At 48.2% G+C, this 12,198-nt stretch overlaps 1 protein-coding gene across 2 annotated transcripts; it reads right to left on the bottom strand.

The window, feature by feature from the left end:
• Positions 1-630: 630 nt before the first annotated feature.
• TOB2 (transducer of ERBB2, 2) lies at positions 631-11,921 on the bottom strand. 2 transcript variants are annotated; one of them, XM_050954695.1, is made up of 2 exons: positions 11,685-11,921; positions 631-5,240 (listed from the first exon to the last, which is right to left on the bottom strand). In XM_050954695.1, exon 2 carries the CDS (start codon positions 5,159-5,161, stop codon positions 4,145-4,147), a length of 1,017 nt encoding a protein of 338 aa, XP_050810652.1. In that variant the 5' UTR covers positions 5,162-5,240; positions 11,685-11,921; the 3' UTR covers positions 631-4,144. The 2 variants fall into 2 exon arrangements, with proteins under 2 accessions (XP_050810652.1, XP_050810661.1); XM_050954704.1 differs by lacking the exon at positions 11,685-11,921 and adding an exon at positions 9,294-9,402.
• Between the last annotated feature and the right edge of the window lie 277 nt (positions 11,922-12,198).

The following is a 12,198-nucleotide window of genomic DNA, read 5'->3' as shown; positions in this document are numbered from 1 at the left end:
AGCAACCTAAGTTCTTTGTTGGAGGCCTCCCAGCCCAGCTTGAGTGGGGCTGGGCCTGCTGAGTCTATGAAACCAGGGAAGATTACAGGTCAGCATGATATGACTGCAGGCCACATATGTACTTCTGCGCTTGTCGGTCAAGGGGAGCTTGTATTTTTGACAAACTTCAGTGTTGATGTTACACTGATTCACTAGGAGAAATCCTAAGTTTGAGTGAGTGGGACAAGGGGCCCCAGTGCACTATGGGCCAGAGGCAACATAGCATTCAGTCCCCATCAGCTGTGAGAGGTGTCTCCTTTTGCTGATCACTAGTGACCCTTGTTGTGGCACTGATGGAATCTAGAACATGTAGAAATCCCTTAACAGCTACTATAACACAGAGACTTCAGGAAGCGCAATAAGGAGCTTTACCACCACTGCACCAGTTGAGAAGGGATCCCAGAGTATGGGCCAGTGGGTTACCCAGTGTAGCATCAGGTGGAAGACTGGTTGAGATGGACATATGGTCTTTCTAGGAGGGTGTTAGCAAAATCATTATTGTGTTGTCTAACATCAGGCCAGAAAGCAGGGACTTCCTCCATACATTCCCCCCCGCCGGCTGAGTGCACAACACAACACAGGACAAGAGGCTATTATATATCATGCTTTTAATACAAACTTAAAAAAATCTGGAACAATAGAAACTGTACAGATTTGATCAACTTTTTGTTTTGTTTTTAACTAAATCTCTAGACATGCCAATGTCCCGTTCCAAAATATTGCACAACATTCTGAATACAAAACTCTGATTGTATTCCTCCTTCGCTAAAGAAAAAAACAGCAACCCCCTGATCCCCCTCTCAGTAGACCCCTTCTCATAAAAACAAACAGAACAAACATAGGAACCTTCTACATGAAGAAACGTACATAATTCTGTCCTCTTTGTGTTCACACATTTTCCTCTGTCTCCAAGATCATACAGTTGTTGATTCTCTCTTCACAAGGGGTTGGGGGGGGGAGGGGAAGGAGGGAGCTGGGGGATGGAGAAAGGAATTTTCTCTGCTTTTTTTTTTTAAAGTTTTTTTTCATGAAAAAATATTTTTTTCTCTCCTCTTAAGAAAAAATCTCAAAGAAAAAATTACATTTTTTTACGTTAGAAATATACATATATTATATATACCTCTTACATTTTACAAATGTAGCAAATTATTCAATACAAACGGACATCAACAAAAAACACAAACCCATAAAAAATAAAAGTTAAAAAAAAAATCTCTCTTGCTCTCTTTTCCTAAGAAACCAGGTTAATTAGTGCAGGTTTTAAAAAATAAAATCGAAGCTGAACGCCTAAATCCAAGACCAGACCAAAAAAGGCCATTAGTTTAATTGCCACCAGTGCTGGAGAAACGCTTCTGAAGCACGCTCTTTTTTCCTTTAAGATACAAAGAGGTTGGTCCCCTCCCCTTTCCCTCCTCGTCTTTGCGATACTATTTTTAAAGCAGTTACAATACGTATAAGCAGGTTAAAGCAGCAGCAAAGCTTCACACACACATAGCAGGTGGCTGGTGATGTTTCATCTCTCCCGTCCCTTCCCATGCCGTAAGAAGGTTCACAATCCTACCCAGGCAGTGACTCTCAGCAGCATTTTGCTGAAGAATGAGAGGGGTGGAAACAACAAAGGAAACTGGGCAGGGAAGCCAGCTGGTCCCCTGAGGTGCGGAGAGTTATTTAGTCCAGTGCAATAGTCTGGCAGTCTACAGTACACTCAAAGGGGAGGAACTGGGTGGCAGTGGTAAAGTTGGTGAGAAAGAGGATCAGCTAAACAGATCCCTAGAGTCTCATTCTAGTTTTTCCATCTTCAACCCCACAGGTTTCACATATCATGATAGGATAGACTGCTTAGTAGTGGCTGCCCTCGCCTCCTACCCACCTGCCAGTTGAGTCACAGCCAATAAGCGGCAAGCAGCCTGTTTTGGGAAATGGTGTGTTGGGATTCAACGCAATTAGAAGAGTGCTCTTCCCATTAATGCAATAGTGATGGGGATTTAGAAACAAGCCCCCTGCTGAGTCCAGGGTAGGGTCAGTTGTGGCAGGGCAGTCCCCTTATCCTGAATAAGGTTCATTCAGAACATACACACACGGGCTGGAGTGTCATCAACTTGGGGTTTTTTGGGGGTGGGGAGAAATGGGAGTTCAAAGCCTCCTCCCACTGACAGACAGTGAAGTAAACTGGATCTTATCCCTTAATTACAAAAATACTTGATGTGAGTCTCAGAAGAAGCTCCAGAGACAGGTTTAGTTAAAAATAAACATGGGAGACAGCAAACCTGGAAAAGATTGTTTAAAAAAAAAAGGAATGCCCCCAAACTAGATGTATCTGCTTCAGATCTCTCCTCTTCACTTTCTTTCTAGCCCAAGGTTGACACCCCAGGAGGCAGTCTTCCCACCTAGAGTCCCCAATCCCAGGGGGTACTAGGTTGCCCCATCTGGGAGGAATAGGGATCCCCACACATCATGGAGGCAGGCTATGGAATAACAAGATGCAGAAGCGGCCTATCAAAGGCCACTTCTGTCCTACTCCTTCCCTTGCTCCAGCGCGTGTGTGTGCGCGCGTGCGTGTGTGTGTAAACTAGGGAACAGCTTCAGGATTCCTAGCTCTTTGTTACCCCCAATAATGAGGAGGGGACAACTATTCATCTAGGTCCTGGAATATAAGTTTCTTCTCCCCACACCATCAGTCATTTCAAAGTATTAGTCCCTATTCTGCAGCAAGCCCCCTCTGGACTGTGTCTCTCTGGCTGGATCGATCAGTTAACACTAGGGGCTACGTACAACCCCTCCTGGGCATTCCCCTCTGTACTAAGTCACCTGCCCCCTCCTACCGTTCCAGAAGGAAAGCAAAGGGGGTTTGGTCACACTTTATTATATTTTTTAATAAAAGAAAACAGGAAGTGACGCCCCTCAAGCCATCAATCAGAAAAGCAGCCTGGGCGATGCAACCCCCTGCACTCTCCAGAAAGCTGTGGTGCCTCTTCAAAAGCAGGAAACCACTCCCCCCACCCACAAGAGCCTGTGACCAAAGGTGGCTGAGAGTAAGAACTCAAAACATGTGGAGACTGCTCCAAAGGAACATCAGTGGATGCTGCTTACATTGGAGGGGAAGAAAAGCACATAAGAATGTGACAGGCAGCATATCTAACCATGTCCCCTGAAAGAGAAGTGCAATATATAAGGACCGATACTTCCTCCCTATAAACAGCAGTAGGTGCACCTACTGTAGTGCTTATATATAATAGCAACCCTATTGAACTGACACTGGCTCTGACCAACTTGGAGACCAGCTCAGACAAGATCCTTTGTGCATGAGGGTGGGGGTAGGAATCATAAATGGACTCACTGGTATAAACAGAGTGCTGTTCTTCTCCAGCATTCACCTCTGGGTGAAAGTGTGGAGAGGGAAGATAGCAGGAAGCAGCCATTTCATAGTAGTGTTCCAAGTTACCCGCCTGGCAAGAAAAAGGAGACTGGGGGAATCTTATTCCAAAACAGAGGCTGGCATCAACTGGCAGTTTTGAAGGGTTTTGGATGACAAGGTCATAGCAGTCTAAAGCTGGCAGGGTAAGGAGTACTAAGTACACTCCCCCTGTCTGTTCCCGGTGGGAGGAAAGGAACTGACTAATCATGGTAAGAAGCAAGCCCCCCACACCCCTCTCTGGGAAGCATACAATGAAACTGTGCACCTCTTGCCTGGCAGTGAAAACCAAACAAATACCCCTGCCCCTCTCAGCAAGGCAGCCTCGCACCCAGGGATATGGGAATGCCCAGAACAGGCCATCTCTACACCAAAGAACAAGATACTAAAGCCCAGCTCTGAGGAGGAAGTTGGGAGACAGGAAGATAAAGTGACCTTTGTTTCCACCATTTCTGGACCAAACAAACTCATTACAGGAGTAAAAAAGTGGGCAGGAAAAAGCACGGGGATTGAGTTAAAAAACAATTCAGTGCTTCAGGAGCGCTGCCCGGCACAGCACAACGACTCCGGGGTTGTCTCTCTTTCCAAGAAGCTATATTTATAAGATTTCAAATTCTTGTATATTTCTATTTTTCATTTTTCTTCTCTTTTTTTTTAATTCTTGTTTTCCCCAAATATTCTCCTTCCTCCTGGTCAGTTGGCCAGGACAACAGGCTGGAAAGACTGGCTGGGATACTGCATGGTGTTCAAGTTGTAGCTGAGTCCTTCCACAAAGGGAGACTTCTCCAGAAAGAGGCTGTTGCTGCTGCTGCTGAAGACCTGAGCCATGTCAAAGCCGCTGCCGCCGCTGGTGCTAGTGCTGAACTGGGAGGCCGGCGGGATGCTGCCGCCCTGATTCTCATTGGCAACACCCTCAAAGAAGAGGCCGCTGGCTCCAGACGATCCGCCATTGTAAACAAACTCCTTGGCATTGGGGGAGAGTTGTGACTGAGGAGCTTGACTCCCCCCGCCCCCGATGAAGTTCAGAGAATGCATAGAGAGGGAGAGGCCCTTGTGCTTCAGCAGGTTGTTGGTGGGCGACCTGGCCATCCTTTGCTGCTGCTGTTGAGCTCCTGCTCCCCCACCCCCACCCTTCTTCATTTTGGTGGAGCCAAACTTTGTGGCAGCAAATGTGGCAGTGGTAAAGGTGATGGGCTGGGCAGAGCGGGGGATGAAGGTGGGGCTGGGTGACTGGCCAAAGGATGGTGATGGTGAGTTGGACAAGGAGTTGTCCTGGCTACCAATGGGGACAAACACCTGGGCATCAGGGTTGAAGCTGCTCTTGATCTCCTTATCCAGCTCAGCTGCACTGCAGCCCTCGCTGTCATCCAGATACAGGACCTTGACAGACCCTTTCTCGCCAATTTGGTAGGAGACCTCAGAAGGATCAATCCAGACGCTCAGTTCTTCAGGTACATTGGCCCGCACATCCTCTACGGCCAGCCCACTCCGTTTGGCCGCCAGTTCCACCACCGGATCCACCGTTTCCCCGATGTGGACGCAGCGATAGCCAGAACCCTTCAGAGGCTTTTCCGGGTACCAATGGCCCTCATATTTCTTCTTCAGCAGGCGTTCTAGCTCTTCACCAAACAGGTCTGCCCGCCTTCGGGGAAGCTTGTTATACAGGTACGAGATGATGAAGTTCAGAGCAACTTTGATCTCCAGATGCATACTCCCTTCACAGCAAGCAAGTCAGGGCAGTGTATTGAAAGAGACAAACAACATACACAAGATTTGGCTCCAAGCAATCCTAGAAAAGAAGAAAAAAAGATGGATGAAGGGAGAGAAGAGAACATGGCAACTTTAATATTGTTGAGGCAAACAGCTTCGTATATTTACAAAAGGATTAGACATTTCTACAAATAGCATTTGCAAGGCTACTTCCTAGAATAAAAGCTACATGAATGCACTCAATCCTTATGCTACATGACATAGGTGGATTGCTAGAGGAGGTCAGGAAGAAATTCTACCCTACTAAATGGAATGAGTACTACGTTGAACTGTGCGCGTATGATGCCGTTCTCTCAAGTTATCCAACACTGATCACCAATGGAGACAGGATACCAAACTAATTGGACAGTTTGTTTTGGTACAGTGGTTAGTATGTATTTTAATACATCTCCTTTTGCTTCACCTCATGTGCCTTCGATTTAAAAAAATTACATCAAGGCAGAATCATGAGAGTCTTTCACCATCCTGAGTGGAGATCAACTCCTGAACTCTGTATGTCAACACCAGCTTCTCTGCTGAGGAACAGCAACACCACTCAGTTGGAAGGCAGTAGCTGCTGGTGGTTTTTGGAGATTTGCATTCTCTGGTCCTGCTGGCTCAAGGATGAGAGTGGAGGTGAGGGTATGATGATAGCGAGGCACTAACTGCCAGCCCAGTTTTACTATCTCCTGGAAGTAGACAGTTCATCTGACATTCAGATACTCACCTGCCCCGACAGAGGATTTGTCTGGCTAAATCAAGCTAAAAAGGTTCACGTCTCAGTTTAATTCAGATCAGTAAATAGTGTGGGGTGTGCACACTACATACATTGCTGGACACCTGCCGTGCATAGTTCCCAGCCCTGCTGTTATTCCAGCAGAAAAGGGTGTATGGAGAGTATTGTAGGCCCACACAACTTTTAACTCACTTGCCAAAACAGAAATAATCCTCCTTCCCTACCTGATGAGGTCATTACTGAAAGCAGGAAAACCCACAAAAGTAGAGTGTGAAATCACAATATTGACTCTCTAACGTAGACAGATTAACGAACAGTCTTTTTCCAGGTACCAACAAACTCTCTAGGTTGGTCATTTCCTCAAAGAGAAGAGATAGGAAAGGACAGAGAATCTCAGACTTTTTAAAAAAGAACTCCTTTTCTTTTTTATCAACTCCTGCTCCATTCAGCAGGGAAGCGGCACATCCAGTTTTTAATTTATAGCTTAGTCAGAGACAAGTCAGCTCTCCACTACCTTGGGCTCTGCTCAGACAAACATGCACACACCACATTCATTCACGTTGGCAAAATGGGCTTAAAGGACACTCTCAAGCCTTCAGCCCAAGCATTTAGGTTGCAGGCCAAATGGACTTGTGCGTGTGTAGCACAGAGTTAAGACACAAGCCTTCCCCTGCAGAACTAGAAACCCAGGCAACACTGGTCTAGATCAAGAGAAGCAGAAAGGGAAACAGATTAGAGCTAGTTTACCTACCCTGGTTGAGTGGATGGCAGGGAATAAACATGCAGCATTAATGGTGACATGCACAATTTGTTTTTAAATGAAGACTGAGTTATGACAAAAATGACAGTATGAATTCTACGTTAAAAAGATATTATATTGGTAACTTATGTTCAGGGAGTTTTATTTCCAGGAGTACAACAACAAGCAGTTGGAGCTGTAAATACCTCAAAATCAGCTAGCACAAGAAGCTACAAAGTTCTAGAAATAAACCCCTCCAGGTTTAGCCTCGCATGGAAGCGAGTAGAGGCAGCGAGTGACCGCTGAGAGTTGAAAAAGCACCGCCAGCCTTTGGAGCTTGGATTTCAGGAGTTACTGGACCATGAGAAGTTCTGTCAGGTCACTGGGAACTTGCCAAAGTTAAAATAAAACAGAAACATGCCAGGAAGAACTGAACAAGGCAGCTTTCTGAAAGGCCAACTAGGACAGGTCATTCTCAGGCTGGTGTGTAGGTGGGACTCAATAGCTTGGGATGGAGGCTTTCAATGACTTTCAGAGGAAAGGAGAGCCAGTGGACTTGTGGAATACATGCCAAAATAACAGAGGCCTAATCAGCCCATGTTATCCCAAGCAGATTACACAAAACCAATTTCTGTTACTATGGCTTTAAAAAAAAAAAAAAAAGCAAAGAAAAAAAAAAAAAGCACCCAGCCTGGTTCACTGGAATCCGAGCAAGATTGGATGTTAGTGGGAAGACACATCTGGGTCACAATTCTGATCCAGATCCAGTGCATCAGAGACCAAAAGTTAAGTGGGGTGACATAAGAAGATCTTGGTTTTCAAATTTTGGCAATTTTTGTAGAGAAACAAGCATGTTTTCAAGAGAGTTCCAAAAATAAGAGACAATGACGGTATAAAAATACAAGCTACCAGAAAAACTGTACTCAAGAAGGGTCCCTTTAATAGAACAAGGACAGGAGGTAATAAAGAGTTTTCTTGCAAAGAGAATTGATATAGTGATCTTTAACAGAAATTTCTAACAGCCTTAGTGATCCCCAGCAACCGCAGGCACACTGGAACTGACAGATGGGATCAATCAGTAGTCTGTTTAGTCCAGTATTACTTCTCTGACACGATCAGCACCAGATGTTTCAGAAGAAGGTAAGGGGGGGGAGAAAAAAAAATCCAAACACTCCACAGACTTGATTTATTATCATCCCCAAAACAGCACAAAGCCTCAGTGCTTCTCAGCAGTCCTGCATCTTCACCAACAAATCAGCACAGTACTTCCGTGGGAGGCAAGGAGAAGGAGGAATAAAATGCAGCAACCAATTTCAGTATCAAGCTTGCAGAGGAGTTATAAAAATGGAGCACTTTTTCTTTTTTTTTAAAATGGAGAATACTCTGAGTGTGACGTCTGTGGCTTCAATTTAAAAAAAGCAATTAACCAAATAACAGCATGCACCAAGACAGCTACATACAACAGGCCTTGGCAGATGCCTTCAAATGTAAGAGACGATTCTAAATGAGCAAGAGGCACCATTTATTCCCCACACTGTTAGCACAATAAAATGTATTCCATTCGGATCCCTTAATCCCAGAATTGCCAATACAAGAATCCATATAGTGGAGCTGATTACTAGTTTTAAACCATAAAACAGTTGCAGCTGAATCAGCCCATCTGCACTGAAAAAATATATTTTCTTTTACACACCTAGGGGGCTTTTGGGAGGGGTGGAGGGAAGCAAAGGTCTTGAAACTGATGACCAAGGTAGGAAGTATCATAGCATGTTTTGCAAATGATAAGGCCAGTCACAGAAAAATTTACATATTCCCCTCCTCCCCCAACATATATTTGCTGGACAAATATTTTATGATGGATGGGAAGAGGGGGGAAGGGGAAAAAAAAGGAAGATGAATGTTTCCACATACAGGTTATGTTGCAGAAATGCAGGAGCTCTGGAGATCAACCCTCTCTCTGTTTTCACAGAGCACAGATGTTAAAGAAAATGGGCAAAATAACTGTACACATTAGATGAGAGTGAACACTTTAAACATCCCCATTCCTCCCGGTTATGAAGATACTAAGCAGTGACCTTGCAAAACAAGTTTCAATCTGGAACAAGATCTATTTTTGAAACCTATAAAGAGCAATTATCCCTCTGAAAACAGGTCTGTGATTCTGCCTCCTCATTAAGCGCACACAGTGACATTTCAAAGGGATTAAAAAAAATATATCAAAGGCCAGTATGATAGAATAACCTTCTATGTTAATTTGCAGGCCACACCCTACCAAAACAACAGCCTTGTCTCTAACTATCCTCACTCACCCCCACCCACAGACTATAAGAGGCAATCCAATTATTTTCTCTGTTTAAACAATTTTAAGGCACACAAACCGCCAAAACACATAAAGAGAGAAGTATTTTTGAACACTCAGCTATCCCTGCAGACTGTGTGCATGGGGAGGAATGGGCCCTATGGACACACATTCTAGACACTAAGATTGCAAAATCTATGATCGCCTCTTCCCCTTATAAACACTATCAAAACCACTGTCCCTGTGTGCGTGGTGATGGTGGGTGTTATACAGAGGACACACCCCTCCCAAGCCCCATCCCATGCAAAATTATACATACATTAGGAGCCTGTTCTCCAGATCAGCCTCTCTCAGCTGGGAGTCCAGCTCCCCCCACCTCACTTTAAGCACAGCAGCCAAGGCTCACAGAGGATGATGCATTTCCAAACACCCAGCCAAGGAAATTTCTACAAACACTCGGAATCCGCCTCCCCCACCTTACTATATCTAACACACAGGATCCTGGGAGTTGCAGTCCTTCACCTTCCACTTCTCCAGGCCCTCATCTGAGCCCAAGGCGAGTGACCTACTTTGCCACTGAACTACATTTCCCAATATGCCTTGCGCCAACCTTGGCCCAAAGAACCAGCGCCTGCTCAGAGGAGCAGTGTAGAAAATTTTCCACGGCACATGCGCTCTTGGTGCTCTCAAGCCTCCCAGCCAATTGCCCAACGCAAGAAACACACCCCATGTACCGTGTCATCGGGAATCGCTGGGTATTTTTAGGGGTGTAAGCTATCTCTCGCCTTTCGGGGGGAGGGGCCTATTTACCCGTCATCTCCCCATACACACCCCGGAACACCCCCCTCCCCACGTATTAGCAAACATCCCCTTGGTTGGGGGCTAGGAGTGAGACTCTGAAGCGGGGTACTGGAGAGCTCTTTGATGGTATTATGAAAATTGCCTTTAAAGACTTAAGGCCACACCTGTAACCCCCCTCCAAAAAAGCCACCCAGCTCGCTCCCTTCTCCCCACATTAGTCACCCTTGCTGTGGGACAGGGATAAATAAGTAAAGGGAGTGAGGAGACAGAGGTCCCAATATTAGGGGCTTTGTCTTGTGCACCCTGCCTCCCTCCCCCCCCCCCCAAAAAAAAAAAGTGTCCTGATTTTTCACACCTTCTAGCCTGTCACTACCCACAGCTGCCTCGCTGTTGGGGGAAGAGATCAGCAGCCAAACCAAGAGATCCCAAACAAGGCCCCAGGAAGAGGCCTGGAATTGGGTAGCAGGGAAGAGGATACGACACCGGCTGATTCCCCCACAAGGCAAGGACATTTCTCAAAATATACTGGGGGAAGGGGTGCGTGGACGAAGGGAAACCCTAATAACCCTCCATGAAGGGTGCCCAGGCCCAGAGGCTTTGGGGAGGCACTGGGTGTACGGCAGACCCTTGGGGGAAGGGTGCTTAGGCCTCGCCTGACCTTTACTTCTGCCGACAAATGGCAAATGACCCCTCTTGTTCTCCCTGGGACAAGGGGGCCCAGGCCAGAGACCTGGCTTTGTTACAGGTGCACAAACCCTCCAGACTAGACACGAGCAGCCATCGCCTTGAGCGTACAGGTCTTTAGGCCTGGTCCTTTGTTGGGGACTCTCCCCCCCCACACCCCGCAACATAAATATCCTTAGTCCTTCTTAGAGGGAGGCAAAGATGGAACAGATCTGACCTGATATTCACCCCCCGCCAACAATAAGGGATCTCCCCACGAATCCTCCTCAAAGGGAAAGGAAATTATTCAACCCACTAAGGGCACGGGGATTATATTTCTTGGTCTCATCTCTCCCCCCTGCCCCCGCCCCCAATCTTCCTGGTCTGCGGTGGAGGGGCCGTTCCTGCGGCAGGCCACCCTGGGTTGGCCTTTAGGACCCCATCCCATGCCGGGCAGGGGGGCGACAGAGCATCAAAGAGAAGCGTCGCTTAGCCAAAGCACAATGCCCGCTGTCAGCAGCGCTGCAGGAAGCGAGCCCCGCCGGAGAGCAGCACCCCCCCTTCGCCCGCGGCACCCCCCATTTCTCCCTTTTGGCCAACGGCAGCTGCTTCCACAAAGGGGGAGCGGATCCAGTTCCCCCCGCCCCTTGTTCAGCGATCAAACAGCTGCCCTGGTCCCGTCCCGGTCCCCCTCCCCCCAGCCCAACCCGCAGGCTCATTTTTCTGTAGGGGCTGTCTCTGGACCTTTCATTTTTAAATCCCCTCGCAGGAAGGACAACAAAAGCCAGAACAAAATGGTGAACTCGGGCATTTCAAAGCGTCACAAGCCAAAGGACCGTCACCCCCACTCCCCCCGCAAATCAAGATCCCACCTCCCCAAGAAGCCACCAGCACCAGCTACGCTTTAAAGGATGAAAACGGGGGGGGGTCCCCATTGGTAGGACATTACCCCCCCGCTTCGCAAGCCAAGGCCGGATTTTCTCCCAGCAGCCCCGCAAGCTGCAGAGGGGGAAGAGGCAGGGTGGAAACTGAGGCAGGAGGTTTCTCCCCAGCCAGCCACGGCTCGGCTCCCCGCTCCGATGGCGGCGGGCGCCCCGACGGGCAGAGGAGCCAGCCGCAGTCAGCCAGCGGGGGGAAGAGCCGGATCCCAGGCCGGGGCGGAGGTTCAAACAGCAGGTGTAAGAGGGGGCGAGGCAGGGCCGCTCTATGCCCCCCGATCGCCAGGGAGCGCCCCGGCCCCACTTACTTCGTGCTCAGCTGCGGGCGGGCGGGCGGCTCCTTGCTCCTGCCAGGGGCGGGTGTTGCTGGAGGGTTTCTCTGGCGGTTTCTTTTTTCTCTCTCTTTTGCACGGGGTGCGGTGGGTGGGTGGGAGGGGTTGTGTGGGGCGCCCCCGACTGCTTTTCCCGCCGCTGGGATCCGGAGCCTCCCTCGCCCTGGCCCAAAGTGAGCAAAGTAAATGAAAAGTTTCACCCTTAGCAACCCTGCGCAAGGATCTCCTCTCCCACACCCAGCGTGACGCGCCCCGCAAAGGACAAGGGGGTGGGGGAGAAGGGAGAGCCGGAACTACTTCCCCAAACCCTCCCTCGAAATTAACCCTTTGGTCCGAGCCTGTCCCCAGCTGTTAGTCGCCGCGCGCCTTCTCCCGGGGGGAGTCCCTGCGCGGATCGCCCGGGGGCAGCAGTGTGTGTGATTGTGTTTTCTCCCCCCTGCTCCGGGTTGTGACTTCGCTAAAGCCTGGAGCTCCCCCCCCCTTTCCCTGT

The sequence above is a fragment of the Gopherus flavomarginatus genome, chromosome 1, assembly GCF_025201925.1.
Source record: "Gopherus flavomarginatus isolate rGopFla2 chromosome 1, rGopFla2.mat.asm, whole genome shotgun sequence".
Taxonomy (NCBI): Eukaryota; Metazoa; Chordata; order Testudines; family Testudinidae; genus Gopherus; species Gopherus flavomarginatus.
Note: the sequence above shows the minus strand (reverse complement) of the source record. Positions and strands in the feature narration are given on the sequence as shown.

Coding starts and splice junctions, on each gene's coding strand:
- TOB2 (XM_050954695.1), bottom strand. CDS start 5,161: ATGCATCTGGAGATCAAAGTTGCTCTGAACTTCATCATCTCGTACCTG.